The 14604-nt window shown below is 37.0% G+C and overlaps 1 protein-coding gene and 1 pseudogene across 1 annotated transcript in view; one reads left to right on the top strand and one right to left on the bottom strand.

Annotated features, from left to right (window-relative positions):
- The window catches only part of LOC111870418 (high mobility group protein 20A), a gene marked incomplete at its 5' end in the record, with an annotated part of 20832 nt that extends 12088 nt beyond the window's left edge, over window positions 1-8744 (bottom strand). Inside the window, 1 exon segment of the mRNA XM_033753836.1 lies at window positions 8578-8744. Coding sequence (XP_033609727.1) covers window positions 8578-8725 — 148 coding nt within the window.
- A 1075-nt stretch (window positions 8745-9819) lies between these two features.
- On the top strand, window positions 9820-11595 carry LOC111870410 (annotated as a pseudogene).
- The last annotated feature ends 3009 nt before the right edge of the window (window positions 11596-14604 follow it).

Genomic DNA, 14604 nt, shown 5'->3' with positions numbered 1-14604 from the left:
GAAAGAAGAAGAAGAAAATGACACAAAATTTAGTATGTTTCATGAAATAATAACTGATATCAAGAAAGAGTTCCAGGACAGATTCCAGGATTTTGACTCCCTAAAACCAAAACTTGCACTGTTGAATAACCCCATTGAGACTGAAGTGAGTGAGGTGCCCTGCGACCTTCAAATGGAAATTTGTGATCTTCAGGCAGACCCATTCTACCAGACTAAAAAGTGTGATGTCCCTGAAACTTTCTGGAAACTGATTTCTAAAGACAGTTTTCCCAAACTGCTTAAATTCTCTCTGCAAATGTTATCGCTGTTTGGCAGTACGTATGTGTGGGAAAGTGCTTCACTGGAATCAAGCCTGAGACTTTGCCTTACTGAACTTACAGTGGACATTGATAAACTTGTATCAGAAAAGCAGTGGCAATCATCACATTGATTTCTCGACTGTAAAATAAAGTGATATATTAAACTAGTGAGTTATATGTAATTCGTTTTCTTTCTTTAATGTCTCTGGCCCTCACTTTCCTATACAAAAATTTGATTGGCCCTTGGGTAACTAAAGGTTGGACCACACTGTTATAAAACATGTCACCAAATTTGTTGTGAACAGAATGAACATTTCATGTCTTCAGAAATATCCCATCAAAATCAAATGAATATTGTTTACACACATTTCATTCTGACACATTAAAAAAGAACAGTGATGAGAGGTTTTCTAAAATGTATCATATCTTTCATTTTTTTCATCAGTAATCTTTCAGACGACAGGTCCACAGTCTCTTCCAAAACAGTTCCTCCACTTAATGTGATCTAGAGCTTTCTCCTTCAAATATCTTTATAGTTGTTTATTATAAAAGTTGTCCCTGTGCTTAACTAATTAAGCACTACACCAGGAAGGTATATGGGGGAGTGGATGTATAGATCCGCATTTTTTTTACCTTGGCACTAGTTGGAGGAGAGTGGTCGGCTTCATGCCTCAGTCACTTTACCCCTGGTGAAAGGGGCCCCGAGTACCCATTGTATAGAACAGTGTTCCGCAACCGGTGTGCCGTCACAAGGTGAAAGGTGTGACGCGAACTTTTACCTATTGTAAGAAATTAACTGTCAAATTTTATTCGTTTTATTTTATCCCAGTTACCGTGTTTCATATGCTTGTATTTTATTCTCAGCCACTGCAGTGATTAAATAAGATGATGCTTGTTTATTCTTTATTACATGCTGTGATTTTTTATGCACATTAATGCTGTATTCTAAGAAATTAAATGTAAATTATTTACTCACAGTTGTTGTTATATCATAGTTTTCATTATTGATTTATTTTTATTTTTCTCGCATCTATGCAGCTTCTTTGATATGCTTGCTGCATGTTCTGTGTACGTGCTTTTCCCTAAAACTGCAGGGATTGGCATGGGTTTCCCTGCCTTTTATAACGCTGTTTCAGTATTTGCCCTTGTTTGTTAGAAGTTAAGAGCTTCTTCAACTTTATGACTTACTTCCTGTAATGATGCACCCACCAATTGTTGGACTTAATTTAAAATTATAAATATTTCAAAAATAAGTCAGTATAGCGTCACTTCTTGCATTTGAAGAGTAGAGATCCCGCGTTTTACAATTGTTTCAGTTCTATCACAGCTGTGCTCTGAAGTAGTTCGAAAATTTTGGTTGCTAGTTAGAGAATTACAGATGGGTCGTTTGAGATATCCTCGACTGTATGGCCACTTGCTGACAGCAATACAGTGGTAGTGGACACAATTAAAGAACATTTAGAAATGCTGCAGCAGAAATTGAATAAGTATTTTGGAGAGAGTGTACAAGATTTCGACTGGGTTCGTGATCCATTTGTTGTGAATTCAGAACATCTTCTGAATAATATACAAGAGGAACTCGCAGATTTAAAAGCAGACAGAACATTGAAAATAAAACTTCTCGAAGTGCCTTTGGATACGTTTTGGTTGGAAATAAGGAGTGGATACCCGGCTATCTCTGAGATGGCAGTTAATGTGTTATTGCCATTTTCAACTACATATTTGTGTGAACTTGGCTTCTCAACGTTAACTGAAATTAAGACATCAAAGTGGGAGCAGCTCAAATCCATTGATGAAGAAATGAGACTTGCGTTGTCAATGATTCCACCACGGATCAGTCACCTGCGTGCAGCTAAGCAGGCACAAGTATCACATTGAAGGTATGAGTAGAATTACTGTATTTATTTTAATAGTAATAGAAGTGTATTTTCTGCACTCTACAGTGAATTAAAGTTCATTAATTGTTAATAAATGCACGAGTTGATTTCTGTTTAATGATAATAAAATAACAATATAATAATATTATAGTTAAGTTGATCACATTACGTATTTATATTGTCTGATATCATGCGTTTTTGAGGGGAATAACATTTTGGTGTACCGTGTTGAGTCATGGATACTTCATGGTGTGCCGGGAGTAGAAAAAGGTTGCGGAACACTGGTATAGGAGGCTGGGTTGGCCCCAGAGTCGGTCTGAATGACATGGAGAACAGATAATTCTTGATCCTACTGGGACTTGAACTCTGACCCCTTGGTCATCCAGCCCATAGCCAGTTGCATAATTGTTCATTATACTCAAACAGCAAGTGTTTTGGGAGTGATGTACAGGGTGCAGCAAGGGAACCTGACGATTTTCAAAATGCATTATGTTGGCAACCCCTGAGGATGAAGAGCTGGGATAGTGCAGTTGGTATAGCAACTGGCTACAGGCTGGATGACCAAGAGGCCAGAGTTCAAGTCTCGGTGGGGGCAAGAATTTTCACTTCTCCATGTTGTACAGACTGATTTTGGAGCCCACCCAGCCTCCTATACGTGTACCGGGGGCTATTTCCCCGTGGGTAAAGCGGCCAGCTTGTGAAGCTGAACACTCACCTCCAATTAGGGCCCAGGTCAAGAAAATGTGTGTGTATACATCCAAACCCCTAAATGTCTTCATGGCACAGTGCTTAATTAGTTAATCACAGGGACAACTTTACCTTTACCCCTGAAGATGAGATGGCGGGAACCATGTCATCTGCTAGCTTAACTGATGCCACTGCAGTAGTCATGCAGCATGAAGTGCACATCATCATGCATACATTGTTGAAACGATTTTCTTAAATGGTGACTTAACATACAAAAAAATTGCAAGCATTTTTATGTTGCTTGTCACAGAAAAGTTCTTTACTATAATACCATACAGTTATGGGCAGAAAACTTCAGAATGAATTCTTCCACATTAAAAAAGAAACCTCCAGGCAGTGCAATCACCACAAAACATTAGGTTGTGAAGCAATCATTCATAAGGGGTGTTCAGCCAGGAGACAGCCTGTTGCTCTAGGAATATCAGATCACTTACATACTTACTCATGGAGCTGAGTCCTTCTGGAGGAGCCGCCAATTCTGCAGCTACTCAAGAATTTCCCAGCATTTTCTGGAACCCGAAGGTTCATTACCGTGTTCACAAGAGCCATCCATTTGTCCCATTCCTTAGCCAGATCTATCCAATCCATACCATCCCATCCTATCTCTGTAAGATCCATTCTAATAGTGTCCACCCACCTATGCCTTGGTCTTCCCTGTGATCTCCTTCTGGCTTTCCCACCAATATCCTATATGCATTCCTCGTCTCCCCCATTCATGCTACATGACCACCTCATCCTCCTTGACTTGATCATTCTAATTATACTTGGAGAAGAGTACAAGTAATGAAGCTCCTCATTATGCAGTTTTCTCCAACCTCATGTCACTTCATCTCTCTTCGGTCCAAATATTCTCCTCAATGACCTGTTCTCAAACACCCTCAGACTATGTGGCTCCCTTAATGTCAGAGACCAAGTTTCACACCAATACAGAACCACAGGCAAAATTATAGTTTTGTATATTCTAATTCTTCTGTTTCTGGACAACAGATGAGAAGACAAAAGGTTCTGGACTGAATGGTAGCAAGCATTACCCAAGTTCAATCACCTCTTAATTTCCTCCTGAATCAGGTTTTGATCAGTTATTGTTGTTCCCAAATATCTGAACTGTGTAACATTTTCAAAACATCAGGTTCCTATCTTTATGTCATGACTTTGCCCTTCATTTTGGTTACGAGACAGTAACATATACGTGTACTTAGTTTTCTATGCGTTTACTCTAGACCAAGGGTCTCCAAACTACCACCTGCGGGCCACATGCGGCCCGCGATCTGATTTTATCCGGCCCGCGAAAGAATTGTGCAGAAATGCGCCAATTGGACTAATTTTCCAATGAGTACAGGTAAATGTGATTCTGAGCTTATTGACCTGACATATTATACTGCAGTTCGATGGCTTAGCTGTGGAAAGGTTCTTTTGTGCTTCTTTCAGCTCAGGAATGAAATTGATATATTTCTTACTGAGAAAAACCATCAAGAACCACTTTTATCAGATAACAAGTGGCTTTGGAAAAAATTTATTGATTTTGATTCCAGTGCTCAGGAAATTACATTGTTTCAAAATCCGTTTGACTGTGATGCTGCAGATGTCCCAAGTCAAATTCAAATGGAAATTATTGAACTTCAGGAAAATTATCGTATTAAAGACAAATACAAGGAAAGAAATTTGATCAAATTTTATAAATTTCTGAATTCTGAGCAATTTCCAAATTTAAAGAAATTTGCTTGTAAATTTATCTCCATTTTTGGGACGACATATCTGCGTGAACAAACTTTTTCCCAAATGAAGTACATCAAGTCGAAATACAGGGCAAATTTATCTGATGACCATTTAAAGTCGCTACTTGTGATAAGAGTTTCAAAATTTGAACCTCAATTTAGTCAGATTTTAAGAATGCAGAAAGAGTTCCATCATTCACATTAATTGTTTTATTATAATTTGCTATGAAAATATGAGCATTTGCTGCTACTGTCTGTTGTCATTAACATACGATAATTTATTCTCCCGTACTTTGTATTTACGAGTAGTTTATGAAATTCTGTGCTTTCAATAAAACTCATATACCTAGAGTTATTAATTTCTCATTTTATCCGGCCCATTGAAAGTGCTGAATTACCTAATGTGGCCCGCGGTTCGAAAAGTTTGGAGATTCCTGCTCTAAACGAACCTCTTTACTTGTGTCAATTAAAGTCTGTGTGTTTTTCTTTATGGTATCTACATTATCACCCAGTAGATTCACATCATCGGCATAGGCCAGTTGCTGATTTGTCCCGTTTAATTTCAGTCCCACTTGGTTTTCCTGGACCTTCCTAATGGCATATTCTAAAGCAGCAACTTTGCTCTGAATGCCTTGATAAGTGCAAATGAATCACAGACTAAGTTATTTTTACCCTGCAACTTTAAATTCAAATTGTTCATATGGTTCACCAGATCAGCAAAAAATGATAATTTCCAAAGCCACTCGGTATCTGATAGAAGTGGTTGTGAATAATATTAATATTAACATAATATGGAATATAAATATATTTTAAACACAATCTTAATTAATGAATTTGAAATCTATGAAGTATTTTTTTTACCAGTACTCATTGGACTATTAGTTCAATTGGCACATTTTTGCACAATTCTTTCGCGGGCCGGATGTGGCCCACGGGCCATAGTTTGGAGACCCTTGTTCTAAAGCAAAGTTGAACAGGAGTGGTGATAAAGCATCTCCTTGATTTAGACCATTCTGGATGGGAAATTTATCAGACAAATGTTTACCTATACGGACTGTACTGTATGTTTCGTTTAAACACATTTTAATTGACCTATCTAGTTTCATGGGTATTCCAAACTCTATCAGAATATTGTACAATACTTCCCTCCTAACAGAATCATAGGCTTTCTTGAAGTCTATGATGTACTGTCTCACCTTACTCCCATTTTTCCTCCAATACCTGACGAATGCAAAAGATCTGATCTGTAGTTGATCTGTTACGTTGAAAACCACACTGATGATCACCAATAATTTCATCTACATATATGTGGACTTAACCTTGAAAGAAGAATATTGGACAAAATTTTATATGAAGTTGATAGCAGTGATATCCCCCGATAATTACTACAGTCAGTTTTATCACCCTTGTTGTGAACTGGTACAATAATAGACTTTCCACTGATCAGACAATTTTTTCTTATGCCAAATAGAAGTAATCAGATTGTGGATCTTAGAATATAATATTTCGCCTCCTGCTTGAATAAGTTCTGCCAGAATTTGATCACTACCTGGCAATATATACTGTTTCAAATTTGCAATAGCTCTTTCAACCTCAAAAGGGCTAGGATCAGGTATTAACGACTCAGCTGTATAGATTTCTGTCTGCCTAACAGCACTGACCCTATGTACATTCAATAACTGAGAGAAGTAGTTGCTCCACCTATTCAAAATGGTGTTGGAATCTGCAAGCAGATCATCATTCTCATCCTTCACTAAGTTACTTCTAGGTTGGTAACCCCTTTTAGTCATTTATTCCTCTATACATGTCTCTAATGTTCTTGTTCTTACTGTTCATTGCAAGCTCATCAATTTTGTCTTTCAGGTATTCCCTCTTTTTGTTCCTGAAATTCCTGCTGGTTTCACGTCTTATATTGTTCAGATTATCCCCATTTAACTCACTTGGATCCTGCAACCATTGCAATTTGGCCTGCTTTCTTTGATCTAATAATTTTGAGCATCCTTCATCGAACCATGGCTTAGGTGGGTCCCTGTCACCATGGCATGGTGCGTCCTTAGGTTGCGGATGGAGGAGACACCCTCCAGTTTTGGAGGGAAGCTGCGAATATATTGAATAAGCAGTCTCAGACAGCCGACAAGGGGTGGCCCTCCAGCTTGGGGCTAACAACTCCACACCACAAAAATCATTATGTTACGAAAATGAACACAAAGCCTCGGACCCGGACGGATTCCTTGGATAAACGACCTATGCTAATATCTGATCATAGCATGAAAATTTTACACAGGGTTCTGAATTTTCATTTGTATAAAATGGTGGTGGTGCAAGAGTTAGGTGATCATGACATGGCAAACTGTATCACAGTAGTCGAGCATTTAATTGCATTTTGTCCAACGAAGTCATTATCCTTATGATTAGATACAGCACACTTCCACTAATCTGGCTGTGTCAACGAACAGAATTTTCCCTATTTGGCAGCGGAAAATCCACAACAGCTCCATCAATGGCCTATTCACATTGCACACATGACTATTTGGTGTGGAGTGGCAAACTTTGGGGTTGTGGGCCCTATTTCACTGAAAATTATGCAATAAAATGGCATTCAATGGTCATTCATTTTGTAACAATAAATTAAAAATTAATAAGAAATATATACTTTTTATATACTTTTGAAAATTGTCAGGTTCCTCTGCCACACTTTGTATACTAATAGCATCAATTTCACCTTTTAAAACGAGTGTGCACTATAACTGAGCATGCACTAAAGTCAAGCAAATGTGGCATCAACCCTATGTGACCAGTGTGATTCTAACATCATGTATGGATTAACTACCACATACAGAAGTGAGCATATCCTTGAGCACAATTACCATGCTCTTACATGATGTGAGGGGGCATGAGGTAGCGTAGTTGGTTGAGGCACTATGCTACAAGCTGGAAAGTCATAGGTTCAAGTCCAAATGAAGTTGATTTCTTCAGTATACCTAATTCTTCCAGCCACACTATGGCCCTGGGGTTGACTCAGCCTCTAACAGAAATGCATACCAGGAATCTTCCTGGCGGGGTAAAGGGCAACAACTGTGTAAGGCTGACAACCTCACCACCATTACTGAGCTGATTGTCTAGCAAATGTGGGAGCCTCAATGTCTCACAACCCTACTGGCCTTCACGGCATGTTACAGGGATAGCTTTACCTTTTTTACCTTTTTTTTACATGTCATCTACTGCCAAATATTTCACACAATTCACATTTTATTCATGGTTATCAGAACCAATACTCATTACAGTGTAAACCAAAAAAGATTAAACTAAGCTAAACTAAACCAACTCACTCTAATTTATCAGCACATTCACATTTGTTGAAGAAACACAAAACAATGCTTAAAAAAAGTAAAAAATTATAAAAACTACAAGATGAAGAGTAAGAAGACAAATAATGCTCGACACAGAATTCTGAAAGCAGTACATGCCTAACCCATGAAAGTAAGAAGAAAATGAAAAAAGATTTAAAACTTTGTTAGTGTTACTAAATGTGTTCTTTGGTAAATAGTGCAACTAATGTCAAAACTTTTTTATGGATTATTTTATGGCACTGCCAACAGTTGGAGTATAGTGTATCAAATGGTAGAATGACAGATGAAGGATGGATGGCAAAAGATTTGGAAGGAAGTGGTCTTGATCTAATCACATTACCAACCCAGTAGGGAATGAAGGAAACCACAACAGATCTCAGTTAGGATAGCCCATGTCACAGACATAATTCAAAACAAGTACCTCCTGAGAATGGGGCAAAATTATTACCACTCTGCTAGACCATATGGTCAAAACATTATGCAATTAAAAGAGAGATAACTGAATAGTCATCCTCTTATAATAGTAAACCTTAAGCATCATACACATTATCTCATTATTAATATAAGGACTAATAAGTATACTAAATACCTTGTGGGCTGCTGGCTGCAGGGGACTGTGTATCAGATACTGGTACACTTTGTTGGTGTGCATTGCTAGCAGAAGTCTTTGCTAGCTCTCCTGGCTGCTGCTGAGGTTCTGCTTTTTCTCCTGGTAACACTGAGACTAACTGATCCATTGTACCTACACCTATATTTGGTGAGCAACACAATATACATCTTACATATTGACTATAACAAACGAATGTTCGTATATACTTCGTGCTCAAAATTTCCCAAAAGTTTAAAGAAATAACCAGATTACTAATGACGCTGTATTAACTTATGTTTCGATCATTGTTAAATTAGATATACCTTCGTTCCTGAAGTTACACCGTCTGTTGGCCGCCCTTAACCTACACCGAATGTTATATCAACAAATGGAATTCTTAACTGAAACCTGTGAAGATAACTATATTTCGCTGAGCATAATACCTTCACAGAGTCTACTGCCTTACTTCACTTGTGTAAAATAAGGCAATAAACCTAAAACCATTGTGTATAATACTATGAACTTTCATTAGCGTCGATGGACGTCCTTAAAATCACCTCCTCCTATTATTCCATCAACTGCCTCCATCTATTAGAACACTATAACAGAAATCTTTTCACTGATATATATATATATACTCTCTTCTTATTCTTCCTTCACCGACACTATTATCACAGTTCATAATACGGTATTGTCGTGTACTTTGACTGAAAATGGCATATCCAACTTTTTCTGTCAGTGTAAAAACACAGATCACCTTATAGTACCAACATCGGCAGTTTCGTTTCATAAAAATAATTTTCGGGAGTATTTTTATGCACTCATGAAAATAAACGAGAAGTTTTATTTTTTAATCAAACAGATGTGGTTGTGACGTATATGCGATTTAATACGGTGTAGTCCGCTGAAAGTAAACCGACATTTTGGAGAAACATGCCAGGATCGAAGAATTAGCCAAGAATGACATTGGAGTGAAACAGGTAGCATGCAGATTTGCTACCTGCTTCATGTTCCTCCGAAACGTCCGTCCCAGAAGACAGAACTCTTCATAATCACCTTTGTTTGAATCTGAAATCGTACATTATCTCATTTCTTTTCATGAGTGCACATAACTAATCCCTGATTATAGTGTTTTGCTTTCTGCAGCTGAAGACATTTCCTTGTGTAACCACATCCTAGGAACAGCTGAACTATTCCGGGTTTCTGGCGTCGTTTTATAGTATAATAAAGAATCTGAAACATATTAAACATAATGGGGAAACTTGAAGTGGGTACCCCCAAATATATTGCCAACAAAGTAAAGGCGAAAGGCCTCCAGAAACTTCGCTGGTATTGTCAAATATGCCAGAAGCAATGCCGTTACGAGACTGGTTTCATATGCCATATGATGTCAAATCTGATTAGCAGCAACTTCTTCTGTTTGCTGATAATGCAGACAAATACATTAATAATTTCAGCAAAGAATTTGAAAGCGGTTATCTGGAACTACTAAAACGTCAGTTTGGTACAAAACGTGTTCATGCTAATCGTGTGTACCAGGACTATATATCCGAGCGTAATCATTTATTTATGAATTGTACGCAGTGGGAAAAATTGGCAGAGTTTGTTTCCCCTACCAATGTTCATTCCATCAAATTCTCCACAAATAAGAATATCTAACTAATTCTAAATTGTAATCAGCAGTAAAAAATTGTAACTATTGTAATTTTAATCTGCCTATATATCAAATTGTTAATATTCAGAATTAACTTGACTTGTCATATATCATGTAAAATGATCTACAGTGACGAAATAAATCAATGAATCAATCAATGGCTTGGAGGAGAAGGAAAGTACTTGGTGGATGAGACTGAAAAAAGGATGGTATGTACAATATGTAGACCGTGACCCAGAAACCACTGCAATGCAAGAAGCTCTCGTCAGCAAGGAGAAGATGGACAGAGATGATCAAGGAAAGATGATGGCATTTATTGAAAAGCAAATTGAGAAAGGAAAAGAATGTTCCAGGAATGACACTCATGTATTCGCGGAGTTTGTGCGACCAAGTGAGGAGCATAAAGTTGTTGTAAATTTGAAGTTAGAAACAAAAAGGGATGAAGACGTTAAAAATAAAGCGCTGATGGCAAGTAATGCATTGAAGAATGACTACGAGAGAGGAGAGTGTTCTTCAGCAGGAAACGACTCTATCATTGACCGTCACAACAAAACAAATAGAAAAAATCAAGGTTATCGTCCAGCTATAGTTTCGCTGCATGTTTCAATCGCTAACGGCCATCATCAGGCAAACGCATATTAACAAACATATACCATTGAACTGCAGTACATTAGATTGGATACAATGTTATTGATCATTTAAAATACTTTGCGTAAAAATACAATAAGTCAGATTATATAAAAACTGAAAGTTATTGTGTAAGACAAGATAAAACTTAATTGATGTTATACAACATCGAATCAGTCGTTGATATTTCACTTTTCATACGTTTCCATGGACCAATTGGAAGTTCGATATTTCATTTATATAAGAATGTATAGGAGGCCCACGATGTTGCAAATTAATTAATTGTATAGTCGGTGCCCCATCTTACGAAGAATTGTCCGTACTGTATGGAAAGTAAACAACGAACGTTGAAGAGAGAACATATAAACAGAAAGGATTATTGGTTTGTGGAAGGAATTGTTGTGAAAGTGATAGCAAAGTCTCTGGGTGTCAAATACTACAGAAAGAAAGGTGTTGTGACTGGAGTGCCAGATAAGTATGTAGCTACTGTATCCATGTTAGATAGTGGACACAAACTAAAACTAGACCAAGACCATCTTGAAACAGTGATACCAGCAATAGGGCGACCTGTGCGTGTTGTAAACGTCGCATATCTTGGTTGCACTGCCTTACTTAGGGAAGTGGATGAGAAGATATTCTGTGTGACCATTGAAATATCCTCAGGTCCTTTGAAGGGCAGAATAGTTGATAAAGTTGAATATGGAGATATCTGTAAATTACATAATGTAGATGTGTGAATATGACATAATATTAATGTGAGATAATCGCAGGTTTATAGGTTTGATCAAGTAAGAATTAATAAGGACAAAAAATATAAATTTAGCTACAAATACTCTTTGCAGTGAGATATTAATTTTGTAATCCAGTTAGTAAGCCATTATTGTAACATCTCAAGTGAATTATAAAGTGTTACCAATGAGAAGTTTAACTGCTGTTCTTCATTTCATATAATTACAACGAATGATAAAGGAGCTGTGAATGGGAGTCAGAGTTCAAGTCCCAGTAGGGTCAAAAAATTTTCTCTGTATAGACCAGACTGGCTTTGGAGCCTACCCAGCCTTCTAAATCAAGGAATCATTAAATGGTGGTTTCCCTGTATTTATAATTTTGGATCGCATGGCAGTGTGGAATGATGAAGTGTTCTCCAAAACAGTGGCTAACCAGTTCCAGCATAGGATGAAGAAATTATAGCTAGAATGAAGACAGGTTAACAACAGTCATGAAAGCCAGTAGGCATCTTGCCTGAAATATGCTGGAATTAAGAACAGAGAACAAAAATTTCTCTGATTTTTTTTTTTCGCACAATGCAGTGTTGGCAAGTACTAGTTTTGTTATATTCTTGAAATTAATTTATGGAATGCATATTGATGTGAGTTGTGCAAAACAGCAATCTTAAATTCTCATATTGTAAATTTCACATGGTGTATTTTAATAATTATCCGTTCAATGTCATTACACTTGCAAATGATGATAGGAAGTAATACACTTACTGTAGTGTACTGCATAAGCTTAGGCTTGATTTTGTAAGGAAACTAACAGACCATCCAGCCATATTTTTTAATAATAGTATTGTCATGAGCCCTGCACTAACAAATGGAAAATTTCATTTAATACATGTGGTACCATTGAATTAACTCACATAAGACAATAGAAATGAATAGAGTCAAGTGGATAAATTGTAACCAACATATAGCAGCATAAGCTGCAAAAAGCAAATGTAGATTTATATAAGCAGACATATAATTTTAAGAAATTTGCGCCACTAACTTTAAAAAATCCTCATTCCATCAAATTCTCCATAAGCTTCATCACCAGTACAGATACAATAGGACATATGGAAGCCAACGTGCCGAGGAGACCTAATATGGATTCCACCTTACAATATATGAAATCTTTACTATTGTAATCTATTGTAAACAATTTTAAGTAATGTAACTTTATTCTCTTATTGTAATCGGCCAATGTACAGTAATTTACTTGTCCTATATCATGTAACAATGATCTATAGAGACGAAATAAATAAATAAACTTCAAATCATTTTGAGGTTCTTGACAACTTCTACGAGGAGGAAATACAAGAAGCTCTGGTCAGAAAGAGACTCTACTCAGTTTTGTACCAATCATAGTGATCACAGAAATCAATAGTCATATATAGATAATTTAACATATCCAATTCCAGTTATTATTAAGGGGCAAACGCCAGCGGAAAGAAATAAGAAGAATATAATCCACAAATTTAAAGGAAGTGCTCAACAAAATCAACGACGGAAAATTGGCGATCAACGGGGACAGTCATGCCTGAAGCCGTTCAGCCAATATGAAACATAGCCTTAAAGACAGTTAACAAGATTAATGGTTTTATGAAACCAGGAGCATGTATAGATACATTAACCTTTAAGTGCCGAAGTGTCCCGTTTGTGCCAGTCATGAGTAAGGTCGCCGTAGCCCAAGTACCCCGTTTCGGCGAGTCGGGCATTTAAATTCCGCTACTGGAAGCGCATGCACACGCAGCTAGTAGAGGCGCATGCGCAGTCCTAAATACTTATTTTTAAATGTAGTAATTACTAGACCGACTTGAGTAAAACACTAATAGAGGAATTAAAATGATACCTAAGTGAACAACAAAAAGAGTTTACGTATGAATTATGCCTATACTCATTCACGAGGCGGTACTATTATTGCAGATTGTGCAGATTAATATGTTAAAAATATATAGTAAAAATCGATGTACATGCTTTTTTTGTTGTTATCTGCTTGAGGTATATATAGGCTGAAATGTAAATACAGTATTCGATTTCACTAAGAACGCACGGAAAACAGATCCCACTCTGAATCTCAGACACGATGCAGCTGTCTGTTCAGGCCCATAGAAAGGAAAATATGCTTTTGCAGCTATAGCGGAAGGTCTTAGCACTGAAGAAGAGACGGCTCTAGGTATTTCTTGAATAGCCATGCTTTCATTCTTCTCTCATTTAGCCACAAGATTCGAAAATCTGAAGAGTGTAACAAAGATGTAAGGTTTCCCAGCAGAGAACCAAATGATTTTATTGCTTCCATCTGTCTTATGGCACCAGGGACGTAAAGTGTTACAAACAGAAACGAATTTATAATGCAGAATAACTCTGTGAAGAACTTGGAAACCAATTTTGCAGTACGCATGAAAATTAAAAGAAAAAAAAATGAAAATAGCGTATAACCTATGTATAAAATTTTTCAAATCTTCCGTTGTAATATACGACACTATGTTCTTTGCTGATATACACAAAGTTAATTCCACCCATTTAACACAAGAATTGAGTTGGATACAGCATTTTTAAACACAATGCTTAAAATTGTTTAAGCGCCCTAACAGGAACGGACATTTAAACGCAGAGTAGCAACGTGCATTTTAACGCGCACCAGCAGCGGTCATTTAAATAAACTCCGGCCAGCTCAAGATTACCACCATTTCCGAAGTCCGGCGTTTAAAGGTTAAAGTAACACGTGAGACATCAGTGGTAAAAATGTACGAGCATGTAGCATATAAAAATTAGTGCAATTTGTACACTTTCCGTACTTCGAAGAAAGTAGTGAGGCTTATGAGATCATATTGTTGTCTCTCCCCCCCCCAACTTAGAAGTTGGAATTATGGAACCAGGAGAGACTGTCGTTTCTTTTTATTATTATTATTATTATTATTATTATTATTATTGTTATTATTATTTCTTGCAAATTACAATCTACTCTACATGGAAGCAATAAGTAAA

This window comes from Cryptotermes secundus, unplaced genomic scaffold (assembly GCF_002891405.2).
Source record: "Cryptotermes secundus unplaced genomic scaffold, Csec_1.0 scaffold1260, whole genome shotgun sequence".
Classification (NCBI taxonomy): domain Eukaryota; kingdom Metazoa; phylum Arthropoda; class Insecta; order Blattodea; family Kalotermitidae; genus Cryptotermes; species Cryptotermes secundus.
This window is presented reverse-complemented; position numbering and strand designations above follow the sequence as displayed.